The 12,491-nt window shown below is 38.6% G+C and overlaps 1 protein-coding gene across 2 annotated transcripts in view; it reads left to right on the top strand.

Moving 5' to 3' along the window:
* The window catches only part of nlgn3a (neuroligin 3a), a 149,129-nt gene that overhangs the window by 48,880 nt on the left and 87,758 nt on the right, over positions 1-12,491 (top strand). For both annotated transcript variants that reach the window (XM_043257594.1, XM_043257595.1), the window contains one exon: positions 6,901-7,050. In XM_043257594.1, coding sequence (XP_043113529.1) covers positions 6,901-7,050 — 150 coding nt within the window. The remainder of the gene's footprint in view (positions 1-6,900; positions 7,051-12,491) is intronic.

The raw sequence follows: 12,491 nt of genomic DNA, 5'->3' as shown, positions 1-12,491 counted from the left end.
TTAAAATGAAACAAGAATACAAAGCAGGCAAAGGTGGGAAATGAGTTGGAATAGACTGGGAATCTGTGGTCGGTAAGTAGTTGAGCCTCAATGCCTTGTTAAAGCTCCACTGAAGTTATCAAATCTACGAGTGCTGCAAATTAGTTTTGACACTTGAACAGCTCTGGAATGATATTCCACTTGAGTCAACTATATATCAGTATGCCCCGTTTGTCTAACAAGGCGTGCAAGTCAAAGCAACAATACTCGGACACAGAAACTACAATTGAGCTGCCACTGCATATTTGCGAAAGATTGCGATAGTGAGCATGACACATTGTTCACCTTACAACCTCTACTCCTCTCTGACTACATGGTATCATTGTGAATCTAGGCCAGTCTTCCTTGGCAAACAATTCTAGACGACATCACCACACACTTAACCCATCGGCAGGTCAGCCAGGAGCCTTTAGGCACAAATTAAGGCAACTGTGCAAGTATATCCCAGTCTTTCCATCTCTTTCTGCTCACTCTTGCGAAATCCCAATTTATTTAATTTATTTATTTAGGAATGCCTGCAAGTAAGTTAGTATGTCCATGCTTTTACTTGCGATGCACCAATCCTAATCTGGTTTACTGTATAAGACGATAAAGCAGGACTTGGGTCTTTAGCTCTGAAATAGACTGAGATCATATGATATAATGTAACTAGCAAGTTGTTGGCATCATTTCTCAGCTGGTGGTCCTTATTTCAGTCATCAGGCTTGGCACAACAGATTGCAGTGCCTATCATTCTGTAGAACATTGTTGGCAATTAAGTAAACCTCAGGTGCTACTAAACAAAGCTAGAACACCTCCTAGCAGTACAGTTAGCATTAAGATATGCTGTTTGGTACTGGTAAATTAAGCATGTGTATATTTAGTCACAGGGAGCTAATTCTTTATGTAGAGCATGGCAGTAGTGATATATTGTGTTTGGCTCACAGGAAGACTTACCTTGTCTCATGTGTCTGCTGTCTTCCCCACTTCTGACAAATAGATGCACATAGCTATTGCTTGGCTTGCTTATCCATGTGCCCTAATTGGACAAAAGAGCCCTTCCCTCCTCCCATGGTGCTAGTGGGCAGGCCAGCTCCACCTGCTTGGGTGTTAGGATGGATTTCGGTCTGCATCCAGACTAGAACAGAGTTCAGTACCCACCGTCACACAGGATGGGTTAAATAAGCAGTTGGCCAAATTGGATGTATGCCTGGTTGTTTAATTTTATGCCAACAGTTGAAGAACAGACTGGAAATAGTTGCGGATTAAATGTATAGGTTGCGTTGTCAGCTAGTATTAAACTTTGGCGTATAACTTGTCCAGCATCTCAAGTTAAGTGCTACTTCAAACTTAAACAACTTGTTTAGGAGAACTGTACTATTTGTGGTGACTGACCTTAAGATGGTCACTTGGAATTTTTATACAATTAGAATAATAAATTTTTTTTAAATAAATGATTACATTTAATTTATGCAATTTCAATGCACAATTATTAAAAGCTATACTTAAGGTCTGTTCAGACCAAAACAAGCATGCCAGGCTTACTGGAAATACATGTTTGTGGCCACATTTCTGTAACACTATTAATACATAACTAAAACAATGAGCAACCGTGACTATTACATTGGTAAAAGCACGCTTTGCTGTTTTTATTACATTGATCCAGGTGCATATTGTGGCGTTCAGAACTCAAATGTCTGGAGAGTGTGGCTAAAACACTGATATTCTAATTGTGTTGGAAAATAACACACACCCTAAACCTACCTGACAATGTTAGCAAATGCAAAATTTATATAAAAACACATTAGATTTCGCAACCGTGATATTTTAAGTTACTTTTACACAGGTTTCAGCTGTTATGTCAAACCATTGTTTCACAAGATCTGCACTGAAAAGCAATATTATGTCAGCACATTGTGCAAAGAAAATTTTGGCGGAATTGTTGGCAGATGCATGCATTTTCAATGAGCCTGCGTAGCAAGACAATTTTTTCTGTGCAAAAATGTAAAATATTTTAATTTGATTGAATGGCTTTTAATACCTCTGTTCAGATCGACACTAATGATTACACTCAATTTTATATTTATTTATTTTATTAGCTTTTTTGCATAGGTCTTCTCTAATCTCTTTTCACATTTTGTTAAGTGACGAAGTGAATATCAGGGAAGAAATTTAAAACTAGCTCTATTTGTTGTTGCTTGATAAACACCATATTAGATACAAAAAAAAAATCTGTTTGTGAATGCTGTTTTACTCTTCTGTATTTTCTGTGAAAAGTGAGTTTTAGAAACAGGAAGTCATGTAGCATTTAGCGTGACAAGGTAATTGGGGTTTTTCTGTAATAGTGAAATTCCCTTTATTCAGTCTGTTAGTGATTTTTTTTTTTTTAATTGGTCGTGATCGTTTGCAAAAAATTGGGCCAAATTTTGTGCTGGTGAAAACAGGCCTTCACACTGTAGGAGGGGTCCTGAACTCTATCTGCTAAAAACAAACAAACAGTACATGGGCTACCTGGGCTATTTAGCAACCAGCCAGACACCCTCGCAGTGTGGTGGTAGGTTTTGAAAATAGCACTTACATTTATAAAAGTCTATTTTCCTTGGCATCGAACTCAGGAAATTGTCACAAATTCTTGTTTTTCATCATAATGCAAATGAGAGTATGGTCATTTTGCATAATTATAAGCTCTGCAGGTGTGTGTGCAGTAGTGCTTTTGGTTAGTAGCGTGTGAGGTGTCTGATGTAAAGTATGCATGCTGGTGCAGTGAGATTCAGAGCAAACCGTCTATACCCTCCCCTCCCTCTTCTGTCTCTCCCTCCTCCTCATTCACTGCTAGAAGCTGGGCTTCAAAGAGCACATCAAACCACCTGTCTCTGTGTTAGTACCATTATATTTAATGCACAAACACCGCAGCCCAGCCTCAAGAATCCAACTTCTTCAAAGGTCACTCGTCTTCATCTGGATTAAGGTTGATCCGTTGAAATCAAAGTCTACAAATTGCCACATGCAAACCTTTTGCATTTCACTTAGTCAATATGCGGAATTAAGTCTATTAAAACTTGTGGTGCAAGCACTGCAGCATCATCATACCACGCATCCCAATATGCCCTACTCTTTTACTAAAGTGCAGTATGTGAAATGAGCGGCATGTCCCAATTTGCAGTATTCATAGATAGGAAATACCTAGATGGCATTCTACTTCTGAAGTGTGCATCAGAAGTACGCTTTAATATACAACAAAGGCGAACACTTTCTTTAACAGGGTTTCTATTTAAACTAGGTTGGCAGAGACTATTTACGCTGACTCCGCCCAGCAACGTGTGATTGGGCGAGTCAACATCAGTGGTGCAGATGGTAAAGCGTGTCTCATACTCCTTTTGACGCAGATGAGTTCGAATTCACCTTTTGGCAAACGTCTTTTCGCTCAATTATTGCATACTGTTTTATAATGTATTGCAATACTGTGATGCAGATAATTTGCACTATTTGCAATATGCTAAGTAATATAAATAGCAGAAAACCGTGATATTTTAACAAAATCTATAGCTATTTGCGCTTAGTGTAGATAGCATCTGTCGCTAAGAAAATATGCTTTCGCTTAATGTAAATATCACCTAATTGCTATTTACAGTTAGTGTGAATACAGCCGCTGCCTTAATTTAAAGTGTGCTTGTTACATACGTTAGGCCTACACGTACTTACTATTATAATAACAATGAATCATGCAAAATTACATGAAAGTGTCCCTAAGCCAAACACTTTAAAATACAGTGTAAGCCGGTGAAGCTATGGTAGGCTATCAGTGTGTATAGAACATATTTGTTTAATGGTCACAAAGGTCTTACATTTTTTTATGTATGTGTATGCAGACAGGTACAGTACAGTTGTAGACAGTTTGAGGTAGACGCTGGATGTGTATATTATGTGTTTTCCTGCGGAGTCCGAGTCATGCCGGCTTCGGTTATATTCGGTCTGACCTGGAACTGTCGATCTTCAACATTTATGTTATCTCTGATGAGCTCAGCGGCGGGGTCTAAAGTCAGAACCTCGGCTCGGGAGCTCATACAATGCTCACAATAAGAATGTTTGACAGATTCCATGTTTTACAGCGTCAGTGCTAGTCTGGGCCACTTATCAGCGCTCACGCTGTCCGGTTCCTCTAGAGTGACAGGCCGTTGAGAGGTGGCCCGTTGAGAATTTTGAGAGGTTCACAGATAGCTTGACGCGTCCTCCTCCTGAGCTTTGCAAGACACGCTGAGCTCTGCCGCCCGGGTCTGACATCCACCGTATTTTAACACCCTAACCACAACTCTGATGGAGATGCAGAAGACTCCGCGAAGAAGGTCGTTCAACCATCGTGTGCTCAAAGGTGTTAAGTGTTGTTTCATTTATAAGGAAGCAGGGGTCTTCACCTTCTTTAGTTCGCTCGGAGATGATTGATGGAGGTTATATAAAGAAATAGATGCATGCCGCCCGCTGCTTTTAAAGATGAAACATATGCATCTGTTTGTGAGTCTGTGTATGTGTGTGTCATAGCGAATGAGTCATGTTTTCATGTCAAGGAACATATTTGTACATTCACGAAGCAGACATTTTAGTTAATGTTCTCTATAGTTTCACCCCTTCTGTTCAAGGTCATGTACGTCCTCTTTATTCAGATGGTGTGTTTGTGAAATGCAATTGTCTTTTCAATGCATTTTAATCAATATTTCTCTTCTTTTTCCTCAGGATGGGAATTCTGAATCTTTTTGAATGTGTCTTCAATGGGATAACTTGATTTTGATGTTGACTTTATTTATGAATATTTGATAGAGAAGAGATCAGTTAGCAGAGTGTTGTGCTTTAATGTCACATCAATCCAACATGATGTGAATTGACAAAAGAGGTTGCTGATAACATTGACATGACTAATCTTTGTATTGTTTTTTCTAATTGATATTTTTCATTCGGTATCTCATCCTGTGCATCCCTCGTGCAGGAAATCTTGTGCATTTTTTTTCTCTCTCGCCTTCTTTTTTCCCACTCCATACATTGTCTTTCTTCCGTACGATAAGTGTCAACAGAGAATTGTCATTTCAAAGCAGTGCCTTATCATACTTCTCTCAGATACCAGATAAATCTTTAAACGTAGCCGTAAATGTTTCAGCTACCGGATCTGAAATGGAAAAATTCTATACAAATCAGTTCTCGCTTGTTCCATCAGATCAGGAGCGTAACGTGTGAATGCGTTTTTGCCATGTAAAGCAGACATTAGGCGCAGACGGTGGCACAGTGATTGCAAATAGCATGCTTTTTTTTTTTTTTTTTTTTGCAAGATAAAGCCAGCCGGTAACTTACTGTGAACACATACATGCAAATAAGCACATCTTTAATAGGACGGCTTGAATGCAAACGGGGGCAAATGCTCTGGAGTGGTGTTTGCGATTAGCCATTCTCAAAGATTCTGAATTTTGATCTGCCGTATCCATGGCAACCCTCAATACAATACAGCATTTTGAGTCTTAGCCCAGCAGTGCTCCCTTCCCAAGGCTTCTGTCTCTTTCATCTCAGTGGAGAGACAATTTTCCCAGCTTGTGTTCTTTCTCTGTTTTATATTAGCAGAAAATAACAAACTGATAATGCTCGATTGATTAATTTCTTTACGGAAGCATTTAAAGACATTTGCCGTCACGTACGCTGATGCATTTTAAAGGAATCGTTTGACAAAATTAAAAATCTTATAAACCTGTCTCTCTGGATAGAACAAGCTGCTGTTGTACATTTTGTGTAACTGAACGGTGGTTTAACCGACTGACAAGCTCCAAAAATTTGTTCTTTTTTCATTTTCAGTCATTTTTTTAAATTTAAATTGGCTACATGTAAGAATTTTCATGTATTAATCACCTTTATCACCAAGTGTGCATAGCTTGTAAGGAATTAATGTCTGTACCCTGACTGTAATGGGATGTTTTTTGCACTGAAATTATGACATTTATGCATGCTCCCGACAACCTCTCTTCCATAACAAATGTTCTGAAAGAGCTATTCTGTACTTAAATGTCAATGTTTCAAGCAAAGAAAAACAGATGAATTCAAAAACAATCTCAAATATACTTCATTACCAAACACTCATAACTTTTTGTCAGTCTTATTGATTATATCTGCTGTTTTCTCACTTTTGTCATTTTTGCTGTGTGTTCATTTTGTTATTGGGAGGTAAGCGTACGGCACATATTTACAAATTCACGTGAACATAATTTTCAGTTGCGCCCTTTAACAGCGATATCATTGCAAATTTCCAACATTTTTTGTAAATAAGGAAATGTGGAAAAAAATTGCATCCGAACATGCGCTTCAGAACATGTGTGCTTTTATGGTGTTTTTTGGAGCTTGGCAGTATAAAGCACTATTCACTGCAGCCTAGGATGATTTTTCATTAAACATAGGCAAAACAATAATATGGGGTCAGAACAATGTGAAGGTCATTTAAATTATTTGGCAGATTTTTTTCAGCTTGCTTCCCTGTTAGATAAGAAATTTCGTCCCGCCCAATCGCTGCTCGTTTTTTTTAAAACCCTTCTGTGGCTGTATGCTGGAGCAGCGAAGTCTAACAAGGCCATTAAATTTGAGATGATCTCATCATTTAGGCCACTAAAGCATGTTAGAGCCGCCTGCAATAGCCAGTTAGGTTCTGACCTTCCATATGGCTTCATCTGTTCATATCTGTTTTGCGCATACTGTTCATTACGAGAGACAAATGGCTCTGCTGATATGAGATGCATCTCAAACTGTAATTGAGCTGGTGGCTGGTATCTGGGAGGACTGTGAGATGCACTGCTGTGTTGAATCTTGCTCTGACGGGGCAGTGGGGGAGTGAGAGTTTAATGGTGGCCACTCTTGCAGACATACGAGATACTGGAGCCAAGCCTGTGATGGTGTACATCCACGGAGGATCGTACATGGAGGGCACCGGAAACATGATCGACGGAAGCGTGCTGGCCAGTTACGGGAACGTCATCGTTATCACACTCAACTTCCGAGTCGGCGTCCTAGGTAAGCGCTTTTCTCCATTACCTAACATTTTCCAGGAGCAGCCATATTGGAGATGTTCCACTTGCAAACATATCAGAGAAGGATTACTGCAAGAACGTTTGCTAATGGTTTGCAGTGTTCAGTATTAGACTGCTATTCGTACATTTACTTGAATGATAAGTTAAGTGCTTTTTGCTGAATCGGTAAATGTTAAACATTAAGGCAGGAATGCAGAAACATTTTAAGAGACAGAATTAAAGAAGGTAACGCTCCCAGCGATATAAACTCTTGCCAAAGTTCGGTCTACACAGAGTGTTGTGTTGATTACTTCTTAAAAGCTGTCCAGAAAAATGTTCAGTCATCCACTTATGCATTAATTTGAAACATAAGCACAATAAATGAAATTTCAGAGTGAGTTTATAAAGCCAAAAGATGAATAGTGAATCCAAATACGCTCCATATACCTAAAAGAAAAAGTGTTTACTAAGCAGCTTTAGGCAAGTGTTTATTCAACAGATGCTTGATTCTGTATGCGTATGTATTCATAAAAAGCGCCAAACGTTTTGGAGTAACTTCAACTTATGTGACCCTTTGCTGAGATCCAACCTACGGCCTTTTGGTGGCAGGACCACACTGGACAACAAATGTAGGAATCTCTTGGAATCATGTGGTGGATTATAGCATATGACACCTGAAATAAGTAGATATATCTGAACAACTTCTGAAGGAAACCTTCAGAGTCAAAATGAGAAGGAGAAAACAAAAAGGGGTAATTTTAGGCACCATCCAAAGCAGAGTCTAGTAGCTGAATTATATATATCAAGCATTTTACAAAAGATTTCACTGTAGTTTAAAACTATGTGTTATACTGAGTGCAGATTTAAGCACGTCCAGACAGTTCTAGTGTTTGACTGTAGAGGAGGTGGAAATACACGTATCTTGAAAATTCTCATTTTCAGAAACTGCAAACATAAGAATAGAATATGAATCTATTTCCTGCTGTCATTTTGGAATACGTTTAGTTGGTTGTTTATCATCACATCTCTGATATGCTCTAAATATTTATCAGCCTTTTGGTGTTGCTCACTGTAAGTTATGTTTTAAAGTGCCCTGTGGTCATTAATTGTATTACTTAAAATGTATTTTTTAAATAATTAAATGGCACAAATTCTCAAGATTTTATAGATGGAAATAACTTCTTCATCCCTTAAAGTGGCCCTATTTTGCGTTGAAAGGCTCATACTTTTTTTTTTTTGGGTCCCAAACAACAGGTTGAGATGCATGCAAGGTCAAAGAACATTGCTTTCTTTCAAAGACATTTTCTTATAATATGCATTTATTTTTACCTTATTTGATTGGTGCCAAAAGATTTGTTTAAGGGTTCGTTTTTTCAAACTCCTCCAGTAATTGGTCGATTTCGTGTGAAGCAATGTTTATGAGCTTTAAAGTGGCTAAGAATGAATCTGCATTTTTATTCAGACCAATGTGAACAATGCCAGCAAATGGGCAGCAATATGCTATTGTATTATGCTCAACGTGAAACGGCTTGGGATTTTACTAACAACTTGTATCAGTGACTCAGAGTCGACTTTTTATTTTGCAAAACAATATCTTTACACACGGTGCACTTTCAGATTTAAAACTGCAGGACGTTTTCATTTACTCAGAGTGGCGTTATACACTGTATGAAAGGTCAATTTCGAAAATCCATAATAGGGGCACTTTAAATGGCCTCAATATAACTCTACATCCTTACCTCATTTAGTACATGCAGAACCATTAATATGCAAATTTGTCCCTGCCTCCACCCAATCACACCAGCTCAAACCATCAGCACCACTTTCACTGGGTTTACTGAAGTATTAAATGCCACAGAATGGCAGGTGGCACTATTGGATTCATTGGATTAAAATCACAAATCAGAATTGTAATGTGTTATATGTATCATTCCCCACAATGTCAGACACATACAGTAACTGTAATTGATATCATTAGCCCTTGGTTTGACTACCTTATCAAACAGCTATAATGCGTTGCTAATGTTTCACAAACCTTGATCCTGCCAACCTCAGACAGCTAATGGATATGAAAAGTCCCACCTACATGTTAACGGAATTGGTATCATATATGTGCTGAGTTTTTGAGTATGCTGCAGTTTTACATAAGGTTTTATATATATATATTATTTATAAATGGCAAAATATGCCTTTAATTTGTAACTACATCAACTGCACATCAACTAATTCTCACTGATTTGTAACTACATGTCTGCTAACTCTCAGAGGTAGGTTTAGGGTTAATAGAATAAGTTGACATATTCTTGCCAAGCTTCCGATAGTCAGTATGTCGAATGTCGTGGACCCATCAAAAATAAAATGTTAGAAGATATAAGATAAGCAGACAGTCTTTAAATATATTTATTCAATTTACATCCTTTTTTCCCAAAACGGGTTGTATTTGGCATATATTTTACGAAATACGTTTTGCTAATGGTACGATCTCTCCAGGAATGATGGCGGCACTGTGAACTTTGCATTTTCCCTTTATTAAAACGCAGGACACCCCTCATTTGCATAGTGATAGCTGCCTCAGATGTAATTGAAATTCGGAGCAGAGTGAACAATTCCAAGGAAGCAAAAATAAATAAATAATGGGATATTAATACAAAAACAGGCCTGCTTTTAATTATGCAGCTTAAAGGTATGAGGAGAGAATTATACGGCATGTAAAAGATTCCTCGTTTACCTTGTGGCTATTCTGACTTATGCATGCTCCATGAACACGGCTGTATGTAGGTTACACTGGTTTGATGTAAAATTCATGTATTTATGCATGGATGTGCCTTATTCGAGAAGCACGTAAAACAGCACTCTAGAATGAAAATAGCGAATACAGCCTGGAAATCTGCGACACAATAACAGAGATCTCCGCACTGTACAGTCTTTATTACCGAAGCCTGTTTAATAAGTCTCGCCGGAGTTTTATCATCTCACCGCAGCGTTTCCACCTGTCCTGTGGATGTGATAATTATTGCTTCTAAGTGTGGACCCTGTCTCTCCAGGGGCCCTATTTGGAGACTTTGGCATGTGAACTCCACACCATGTAGATGGCTGAGAACTCATTACTGGTTTAATATTTAATTACAAATGCCAGATCACCGGCGAGTCTTCCCTGCTGTTAGCGTCCCGTGGATGGGGCTTCTGGTTGTTTGTGACTGATGGGGATACGTGAATACTGTGGCATTCAGATTTGATCAGACACAGAGTTTGGCCAGAGACAATTTGTTTATAGAAATGCTGTCTTGTTGGGCATCGATCTGTGCGTGCGCGGATTAGGCCGGGTTTGCCGGGACCCTTTAATGGCGTGTAATGACTCCTAGTCTTGGGGGAGTATCTTGTATCACTGCTCTTTACAAATATAATTACTCACTGGCTCTCCAGAGCATGTCAAATTCCATTTCCTGTGGGGAAGACTTAATTACTGTTTCCAGATGCATTAAATATTAACAATAGCCACCTCTCTTTTAAAAATCCATGGACCTTTGCCCTTTATTGGGTAAGCTGGCCAAGCAGTTGGCAAATGTGATTTAGAAATGATTTGAATTAATACCGGAGTTATGAAAAATATGGAATAAATCACCATCACTTGGCTTTCTGTTTGGTTGAGAAACCAAATTTATTGTAATGCTATTATTATTTACTTTGGGGGCCTATGCATATGATTTTGAAGCAGTACATTATGTCTTTTTTTTTTCCCCAGAGCTCATAGCTCAAGGCAACATAAATGTTTGATTGCATTCCATTACATTCGCGATTCTTTCTGACTCAAATTCACATTAGACCATTTACATTTCTATGAGCATAATCAGTATGGTTGGGCATGCAGACAAAACATCCATCTGCAGAAAACAGTATGCATTCGAACCCTGTTACGGGAGTCTAATTAAGAAGATCATGCGTATGTGGCACAAGAAAAGTGATTTTCATGCATGGATCTTCTGTGACTGGCTGGCACAGCTGTAATGCAAATCAAATTCAGAAATTAACCATTCAGTCTTCTGCTCTTTGTTCGCGAGATGATATTAGGTATCGGTGCGTAGATTTTCCATGTCACTGACAACTGTGTATTACTGCAAATGGTTTCCGATTAGATTCTGTGAAAGCTTTTTAGCATTCACAGTAAAATGTTGCATGTTCAGCAGCGATGTGAAATTATATTTCATATGACTTTCTCAAAGGCTGTTCCAAAATCCCTTGGCAAATATAGGTTTCATCTAGGTCAAGAGCTTAAGATGCATTTCATGTAAAGAGGGAAATGCTACAGCCAAAGTGGCTGGGTCTTTCTCAGGAAACGCTGCAGTTTGTGCCTGAATGTGTCAGGATTTTATTTTAAGTCATTTATTTCCCCACCTCAGGCACAACGTATGAGGGCAAAATAACCTCCACCCAAATATTCAGATTAGCAGGCAAACCATTTCGTTGTTTCTTAAAATACATAATCTGTGCTATTTTTGGACCATGTGCAAACAAGCAAACAAATGAATCGATAAGTGTTTTGTTAAAACCGTGATGTGCTTTTATTCAGCATTCTTTGAGGAATAGTTCAAAGTTCAAAAGAGTAAATAAAAATAGAAATATGTCGCAACTTCATTTCATCATTTTAAGGCGTTACTGCTGAATAAAAATATTAATATATTTTAAAAATAAACTAAACGTGTCTCTCTCACGCCCAGAAAGTTTTGTGCATTCAGACAAATTTTTGAAGGGAAGCGCTAAGATTAAAATTGTGAGAAATGTTTTATTCATGTGTGCTGAAAAGCAAGAGTGATGAGGGGAGAAATTCTGAAGCCATTTTTCAGCCAAACAAAGGCCATGTGCTCAGAAAGACAGACACCCGATTGAATTATAAAAAACATAGAAAGAAATCACAGTTGTTCTAATCAAATGAGAATGAATCGGAGGGGGGAAAACATACTCTGAAATCAATTTATAGCACAAATTAAAAACTGAAGTGCCCAAAGGCTGAAATAAATCGAAGACGAAATTCTACAAATGTTTGGCCTGTTAATGTGTTCTCTGCCCAGAAGCGAATGGTGAGGTCTTTAAGTTCTCTTCCAAAGTCTGCGGTATCAAAACTTTTCCCAAGTGCATCAAATGTCTTTTCATAAGTTTATGAAGCGAGACAACAGAATCATCAAGGTTGTTTGGAACGTTTGTGCTCCAGAGCTCCCAAGAGCCTCTGGTTTTCCTCAGGCAGTTCTGATTTACCTCCAGGCCCTGCCGGTTCCAGCGCTCATGCCTCTTGGCCTTTGTGGGTGAAATAAATTACACAGAAACCTCAGTAAAAACCACAGTCTCTTTATCCAAACCTGACCTCTGGGTTTGAGGGATTGATCTTCGGGATGATGGCTGCTGTCAAAGTGTCATTTGAGTGCTGTGACATTTGGGTTCTTCCTGGCCTAG

Source organism: Puntigrus tetrazona, chromosome 14 (genome assembly GCF_018831695.1).
Source record: "Puntigrus tetrazona isolate hp1 chromosome 14, ASM1883169v1, whole genome shotgun sequence".
Classification (NCBI taxonomy): Eukaryota; Metazoa; Chordata; class Actinopteri; order Cypriniformes; family Cyprinidae; genus Puntigrus; species Puntigrus tetrazona.
This window is presented reverse-complemented; position numbering and strand designations above follow the sequence as displayed.